The sequence below is a fragment of the Saccostrea echinata genome, unplaced genomic scaffold (assembly GCF_033153115.1).
Source record: "Saccostrea echinata isolate AGI-Se365-2 ecotype Australia unplaced genomic scaffold, CSIRO_AGI_Sech_v1 ptg000004l, whole genome shotgun sequence".
NCBI lineage: Eukaryota > Metazoa > Mollusca > Bivalvia > Ostreida > Ostreidae > Saccostrea > Saccostrea echinata.
Window position 1 is genome coordinate 3,706,167 of NW_026889753.1, and position 8,843 is coordinate 3,715,009.

General features: G+C 33.4%; 1 protein-coding gene across 1 annotated transcript; it reads right to left on the minus strand.

Annotated features, from left to right (window-relative positions):
- Positions 1–466: 466 nt before the first annotated feature.
- Positions 467–8,514, minus strand: LOC133179250 (mucin-2-like). The gene is made up of 12 exons (XM_061314038.1): positions 8,487–8,514; positions 8,052–8,131; positions 7,384–7,452; positions 7,092–7,203; positions 5,096–5,187; positions 4,482–4,556; positions 4,039–4,141; positions 3,375–3,875; positions 2,900–3,020; positions 1,901–2,118; positions 1,651–1,774; positions 467–693 (listed from the first exon to the last, which is right to left on the minus strand). The coding sequence occupies exons 1-12, from the start codon at positions 8,512–8,514 to the stop codon at positions 513–515; spliced, it is 1,704 nt and encodes a 567-aa protein (XP_061170022.1). The 3' UTR covers positions 467–512.
- Positions 8,515–8,843: the final 329 nt, after the last annotated feature.

Below are 8,843 nucleotides of genomic sequence, written 5' to 3' on the forward strand. Positions count from 1 at the left end.
GCATTTCATCTTTGAAAGGCCCCAACAGAAAAAAAAAAAAAATATTTAAATGATTTAAAATGAGCAATGAGTCCCCCACCGAAATGTAAAACCAATGGCTCTTGCGATTTAAGCTCAAATCTGACTGTGGGGTCATAACCTGTACTGTATTTATGAAATTCTGGCCCACTGATCCAAGCAGCTGAGCGAGACTAGGAAAACCATCATTTATTTACCCTATACACAAACAAGATGTAGTTGTGAATGATAGACTGTATCCTGTAAATAGCTCAGCGAGAACCAAATTATTTTTTTTTAAAATAATTAAAAAAACATTTTAACTCATAAAAGTTATTATCGTAAATGGAGTTTGAAAATTAATCTCTGTAAAAATGGTACTTTTTTCCCTTAAATTTCTTCATAAAAATACATTTTATTAGAAAATGTCCATGCCTCAAGATTTCTGATGAGATAACTAAAGCAAGCAAACATTATAACCATCTTTATTATCAAAACTTTTACATATAGTTGTCTTATTCCTTGTACAGTGTGTTTGGTGGAGGTCTGGCGTGCTCGTTACAGTTCGAGCTGGTACAACAGAAAGTGCACTCCAGCGGCATGTTTTCACGAATGTTTTCATTAAAGAGGGAACACAGCAAGTTATATTTGGTAGATTCATAGTACTGACTGTGACATTCCTGCTTGGATCCGCACCTGTTGATCCAAACATTTCATATCAATACTAAGTTTGCAAACTAAAGACTTCCACTGTGAAAGATACTGTGTTTTACATAAATATGATACCTATCTTTGTTACTTTCAACTTCATTAAAGATATACACGCTATAACTTGCGTCAGTTAAAAACAAAGTTGGAAATTTATTTATTTTGTTTACCAAACAAAGTTACAAAAATATTGTAAATTACACAACTGAAAATGAACGCATTAGAAAGATCTCAAATTATAATTATTTATTATCCTACTAGGAAAGTAATGCTATATATTTAAATTCATGCATGACACCATCGCTACTTTTAGATTGATAAACAAAAATGGCGTCAAGAAAACGAGGTAGGCCGTTTGGTATACAAAATAGCTTTTAACATGGATGACATACGTTTTTTGTTTAAAGATACTTATCTTTGAAAACAACCATTATTAACCATCTACTCTGTAATGACAGATATTAACTTTTATTCAAAATAGTAGTCAAAATGCAACGTACCTCGTTGTCTATGATTTTCCGCGGACATGCGGGTCTATATACTGTTTACGCACTTCCTTCATCAATATTCATGAATAGGCTGAATTCTTAATTGCAGATCTTGCTTAATTGTTTTGTAATTACAATGACTTATTTAGTAAAACTTTGTGGAAAGTAATTTTATTTCACATCATGTTTCTCAAATCATTTAATCATTTTGTTTCATATAAAAAATCGTGTTTATATAGCGTGTATATCTTTAAAAATAAAGAACAAAAACAGAAAAGAAAAAACAACAACAAACAAATAAACCAAAGAAAGAAAACAAAATCACAGTCTTCTAAATCAAAATACATTCTTTTTGTAGCATGATATTTAAAATTTCTCATAACATTTGACGTTGACGGGAAAATGATTTAAGAATAACTTTTGAATTTACAGCAAAATCATTTTTAAATCTGCTTACTTTTTTGTAATATGTGAGATGCCCCATTGAGAATTGCTATAATGATTCAAACAATATGGCGTACTTCCGGTACACGTCGACAAAGTTCCAGCGCCATGACAATCATCACAAACGTAACATTCAGCTGAAAAAAACCTCATTGTTTTATTTACATCTTCAGAAGTTTTTCTTATCATTAAGAAACAATCCCTTAATTATTAAATAATTATGATGATGTAGCTGAGTGTAAAGGTTACGGAAAAGTTTTTACTAGACTGCACTGTTGGAAGGGTTATAGGGTTAGGTGGAATCACGGTTGGTTGGAAGGGACTTGCCGGGGAGGCAATGGTGTCATGGTTACATAGTTCTCCAGTACAGCAGTAGAAGCACATGAATTCCGCAAAGTAGCTGTGGGAGGAGCTGTATCTGTCACAGTAGAAGGAGGAACTTTCACGTGGTATCCAGTAGCACTGACCAGCGGTTGCACAACTAAAGAAAAGTCAAAAAAGTTTTTCAGTGAAGATTAAATTCAAGGAAATTTGAAGACCACAAATAATATGTTTCTTGTTTGAATATTTTACTAGGAAAAGACACGAACGACAAACTACTATCTAAACTTTATGATAAACGTGATGACTTCAACATTTCTATATAGTCAACGTCCCTTATTTTGTAGCAATATACCACAATCACCTACAGATGGAGTTTGTGTCTCTCAGTTGATTTGATACGAAAGAGCATGCTACACGAACGAACAATTTTTAAAAAGAGGCAAGCTATTGGCAAATAAGTTGATGATACAAGGATATCAACTGTCTCGTTTAAAGTCAACATTTTGCAAATTCTATCGTCAATTTTAATAACTTGTTAGCAAATACAATCTGTCGTTAAGTCGAATGTTGACTGACGTTTTTCATACAAATTGTTAGGCCATTGTTTTCACACCGACCTGTCTAGGGATTTTTGTTTTTACCCGATCATGATCGGAGGATGTGACAAATCGACACGGGATTGTTACTTCTCCTTGGCACCTGATCCCACCTCTGATGTTTTACAGGTCCGCGTTCGCTCTACTCCTGATTAGTTTTGTTCCAATGGACTTTTGAGCTTGATTACTGTTCATTATCTTCATATTTTATCATAGAACCTTAATTAAAATTTTCTGTGGAAAGGAATCAATATATTGCAATATGAGATTTATATGAATTAAAAAAGGTACAATACAAAGACTATTGCATTCTTCATAAAGAAAATCTGTCTATGTAATTACCCTTTAGAAACTTCAGCTTTTCCATCAACATAGTTAGTTAGGTTATTAAGACAATATGGAGCCTCATCTGGACAACCGATGACAGTCTGAACGTTAGAGTCCTTGCTACTTCCATAACATCCTGTAGCAATGAAAACAAATAGAGAATATTCTCAAGAAAATTATGATGAATTCAGGTTTAACACAGAAGGTGAAATATACGACCATGGACAAAATAGGCGGACATGGACAAAATTAGCCATCTTGTCGAACTGATAAGAGGAGAGAGTTTATTTTAATGATTCATAACATGTAAATGAGATATGAATGGCAAAAATATAACTGGAACTTTATAAAGAACTGTTCCATGTCAATCTGTTTTTTTAAGCATACGTTTTAATACTGCTATCACTAGCCAAACATCACATTCCGCATAATCCCATTAAAGCTGACAAAGCAAACTCTTTTGCCGGTGTGATAAAAGAAAAGTACTTGCTGTTGGCTGGGGGCTCCGTGGAAGTTGTTGGCAATGTCGTAGTTGAAGTGGTCGGGATATTTGTTGTTTCGGTTTTCCGTTGAGTTGTTTTTGTAAAAGTGGTTGGGATATGTTGTGCGGATGTTGTAATTGGCATGTGAGGAAGTGAAGGAGTGTGTTGTTCCGGTGTGGGGGTATGCTGTTCTACAGTTGGAGTGTGTTGTTCTACAGTTTGGGTATGTTGTCCAAGTGTTGGAGTGTGTTGTTCTATAGTTGAGATTTGTTGGTCGGGCGTTCTGCTCACAGGATTGGTTAAAGTGACAAAAATTTTCGGAGTGGTTGGAGTTTGTGTTGTCTGGGGATTTGTTATAGGAATGAAATGAATCCCTGGTGTTGTTGTTGTAGAAAGAGTGGTAAATGTTGTTGACAGTGGTTTTTTTGTTGTTGTCATCCTCACTGGGGTTGTTGTTTTTGTGGTTTGTTGAGTTGTGTGTGTGTTTGAATTCACAACAGACGTATGATCTTCAAATACAGATCAAAGCACTGTGCATATTTTATCTCGAGGTTTTGGAATAATACATGCATTTAAACACTTATTTAAAAATGCACGTATAATTACTTGTTTAACAGTATCTATGAAGTAAACAAATTATTTCTATTTTTTAATAATACAAAAAGAAAATACCCCAGAATATATTGCAATAATCCGTATTGCAACAATGTTTTTTCACGGCTATTTCTTCTCTTTTGCCAAACACCATAGGCTGACTTCGTAGGATTTCACAAACCTATCAATGAGTTTCACAGTCTCAAGACTAACAAATTAATAATGTAGCAAACCCTATAAGTTAACGTTTCAGTTTCTTTATATTTAGTAAGCTAATTTTTCTATATCTAAAATAACGACGAGGAACTTTCTCTTTAATCTCAAAGTGGAATAACAAGAAACTCATTGAAAGAAAATCTATCTTACGTTGTAATTTGAAGGTATAAATTTATTTAACATCTATTGCCTAATACTTTTAGAATGATAGCAAAAGTTGATTCTCAAATTATTAATATCGATAAAAACAATAACCACAGCATTGTATTCCAATTAATGACTAAACTAGTGTAAATAATATATACTTCATGGTTAGCACAGCTCAGATGTATCCTCTTTTGGTAGGTGCTGGTGTCCAAATACTGATAGAACATGCATTCCTAAGGAAAATATACTTAAGAAATAAAGTATCATTTTTAAACATCTATCGGGATATAAATACGGGTTGGTCACGAGATCAAATTCCATAAAGCCCGAAGGGCTTTATGGTAAATTTGATCTCGTACCAACCCGTATTTATAGCCCGATAGATGTTTAAAAATGATACCTTATTACTTATATTTACATTTGTGACTTATTCATATTTTATATTTGCCTGATTATAATCTTTAACGCGTGAAACGTTTTATTTTTCAAACCCAACGGCACGTGTTTGATCCTCTGATTGCGCGTCGACCCTTTATGACGTCACTGAAAAATTACGTCGAACGTTTATGACGCGAGGAACCCGTGTTTATACGGATATAGATACGCATTGCTTTCAATAGTGTTATATAAAAGAAAACATTTGCAAATGTAAATATTCTCATATATATAACATAGTGTCAGAATCAATGAATAGATCTGTGGTGACGTTTAATTTAGCTAATTTGTTCTGAATGTTTCAGACACTAGGACTTGAAGAAACGAACCTGCCTACCTGCCCAGGGTTACACAGAGTAGCGTGTTGACACTGGGAAGCATATTTCTCATCCTCTGAACAGCTCATACACGCTATTCTACTGCCATTACCTACCAGTTCAAAATCAAATTATTATGATTAAGGTAAATAAATTTCTTTTATTAAGTCAGACCCATAAAGAAGTTGAAATGATTTAAAATTAAGATTTAATACACTACATAAAACTGTGAAAACAAAATAAAAAGTAGAGCTGATTCTTCATTCAAAAAACGTTACATTCGCGTATATGAATATCTTTTTTTGCCTGATTAATCAAAAGCGTAGTAAAGGGGGGACGTGCGGATGGAGAGTGGGGTGTTATGTGCCCCCTTTTGAAAGTGCAGAGAGAGGGAGTATGAGTACTACAGAATCACTTATTTTGTGGGGTCATATTATCAAGGATAGAGAAAAAAGTTGCTTCAAGGGGGTTTGATTTTGTTTTTTGATGAAACTTCATACTGTACTATGATATAAATTATGAAGATAACGAACAGTAATCAAGCTCAAAAGTCATCTGAAACACTTCACATTTGGAGCAGAGCATACACGGACCTAAATAAAAAATCAGGGATCAGATGCCATGGAGGAGTAGGCATCCCCTGTCTACCGGTCACACTCGCCGTTTGCTCCTCAACACGACCGGGAAAACGACAAAATCCGTAGAAACAATTCAGTGTGAAATTAATGAGCAAAACGTAAGTCAACATTCGACTTAATGATAGATTGTGTTTGCTGACAAGATCATTGTATCGACCATAGAATTTGCGAAATGTTGACTCTAAATGAGACTGTTGATATTTTTGATTCATCAACTTATTTTTCAATGCTTGTCTCGTTTTAGAAATTGTTCTTGCATAGAGCATGCTCATGCGTATCGAATCAACTGAGAGACATAAACTCCATATGCAGGTGACAATGGTATATTGATAAAACAAGGAAAGTTAACGATAAAAACTAGTAAAATATCCAAATATGAAACACATGTGTCAGATTCTGTGATTAGTGATTTCAAAGTATCTTCTTGCCCTCATTACGACTTTTTCGGTTGGAATACTTAATTCTGTCACTATAGCAAAAAACTTACCTTGTAACCATTTCAACCGTCGGTAAAAAAACCTTATTTTAACCGTCAGTTTCGCAACAAATTCTGTATGTCATAAAATTGATATTACTATAGCACCTACCCTGTGATCAAGTATAGCCGTCAATATCACAATAACATGCATACCGTAGCCAATTGCAACTGTCGATATTACAAAAAAAAACTCAAATCAACATTCGGAATTACATTAACACCTGCCCTGTATTTCATTAAAACCGTCGGTATTACAATAATACATACCCTGTAACTCATTACAAATTCGGTATTACAATAAAATTTACCCTGTAACCCATTCAATGAAATGTTAAACGAAAAGTAATCATGCTCCCAATACAAATTATGAGCAGAGCAAACACAGAATTCAGAAAACAAGAGGTGGGATCAGATGCCATGGAGGAGTAAGTATCCCATGTCGACCGGTTACATACGCCATGTTTGGATAGACGAAGAAATCTATCGACGACAACTCAGAATGAAAGTAATTGCTTAACATTTTGAATGAAAGACGTGTAACAGTCGGTATAACAAGTAACACCTACCCTGTAACTTATTACAACCATCAGTTTAACAATAACATCTTCCCTATAACTCATTGTAACCGTAGTTATTCCAAAAAAACATAACCTGTAACTAATTACAACAATTTATTACAAAGCACAGTGGTCTTAGTATAACACACATCATGCGCGGTATTAAAATGCATAGTTCATTGCAGGAGTTGCTATTAAAATAATAATTACCTCTAACCCATTACAACAATAGGTATTACGAAAACACCTACCCAGTTAGACCAGTAACCCATTACAATAGTCTGTATAACAAAACTCTTACCCTGTAACCTATTAAAACAATCGGTATTACAATAACACCTACCCTGTAACCCATTACAACCGTCGGTATTACAGCATTTCTGTTGTATGATGACACTTCCCTGAGGAAGATCACCAGACTGGTCGATCTTTTGAGATCCTAAGGAAGAACAGTCCTTAAAAACAAGCAAATTTTTTTTACAATCTGCGAATTTGTGCCAAATCAGCTCGAATTCAATAATTGTTGACGAAAGCTTGTTACATTGAAAAACCGAGGGTTCACCTCTAATGCAAGCTTCATTAACTCAAATGTTATCTAAAAATTATATAGACAGATTTAGCTGTTGTATCCTTACCGAATCAGGCATACAGCCAGTGTACAGTCTTGACTGTCCGTGTATGCTGTACGTTGTCGTAAAACATTTCTGAAAAAAATTCTTCATGCCAATCTTAGTTGACGTCAACATTAAAGCTTTTGAAACCCATACAATTTATTAGCAATTATGCTCCTCAGACAAATCAGTGGATGACTTTATATTCACAAATGATATATTTATATCAGTAGAAGGCTTTACATCCATATATGATACATATCAGTAGACGACTTAGCATCCACATACATGTATGATATATTTGTATCAGTGGATGACTTAACATCCACATGTGATATTTTTATCAGTGGATGGCTTTATATCCACATATGACATATTTGTATCAGTGGATGACTTTGCATTTCAATATGATTTGTTTGTATCAATTGATGACTTTACGGTCACATATATATTTTTATCATTTTAATCATAAATGACCAAAATAATGTATCCTTAGTAGATGACAATGACATGATTTATATCATTGGTGACGTTATATCACTGATGATAAACATGCATGTATTGATTAATAATACAATTTCATCATTAATGGACGCAATGCCATTAAAACGAATTTTGTATTTGCATAGCTTTATCATAGTCAATTTGAAAAAGGGCATTTCTACTAAAATATGAAAGATTGACGTACCTACCTCTCCGATATGACACAACTGGAAATTGTGACACTGCTGTTTATGTCTGTTTCCTTGACAGTGAGAACACAAAAGTTGACCTTATTGAAGAAAAAAAAAATCAAAATTGATATTTAAGACTCTATATAAAATTTTCCAAGACAGAATAAATTGTTATTGGTAAGCAATGTAATGAAACTTTAATACTGGAATTGGGCGTTTTATTTATTTGAAACATAAAATATAATTGATATAAATGTACATCAATCACAAATATACTGATAAACTTACCATTATAAACACCATGCACTGTCGATACTAGCACCAGTACTATGCGAAACCAGGATTAAAGAAAGAAAAATTTATAAATTGGTAAATCTCTATTCTTTACGAGATTTTTAGTGAAAAATCGTCTTTCCCTAATAAATTTTAAAGCATAAAAACAAAAGTACAAACCAAGTAACATGCGATTAAGAGCAGACATTATTGACTTGATTACACACAGACAGAAATGGAAGATAAGGCTTGACCCTAACTTGTCCGACATAAGCAATTCCTCGGAGAGAACTATGTGATAAGTCAATTAAAAGTTCAAAAAAGATTTTAAAAAAACCCAAAATAATTATAATAATAAAATTTTTTAATATCAAATATTAAAACCGTAGTAGGATATAAATATCATTTGGTTTTTGCTCCAAAACACTTTCTGTTCATTTAATGACCTCAGATATATTTTGTTCAAGAAAAAATTGGGTAATCAATTATTAATGATTTCACAATTAGCCGTCCATGTTTGTTTAAAAAAAACATGTA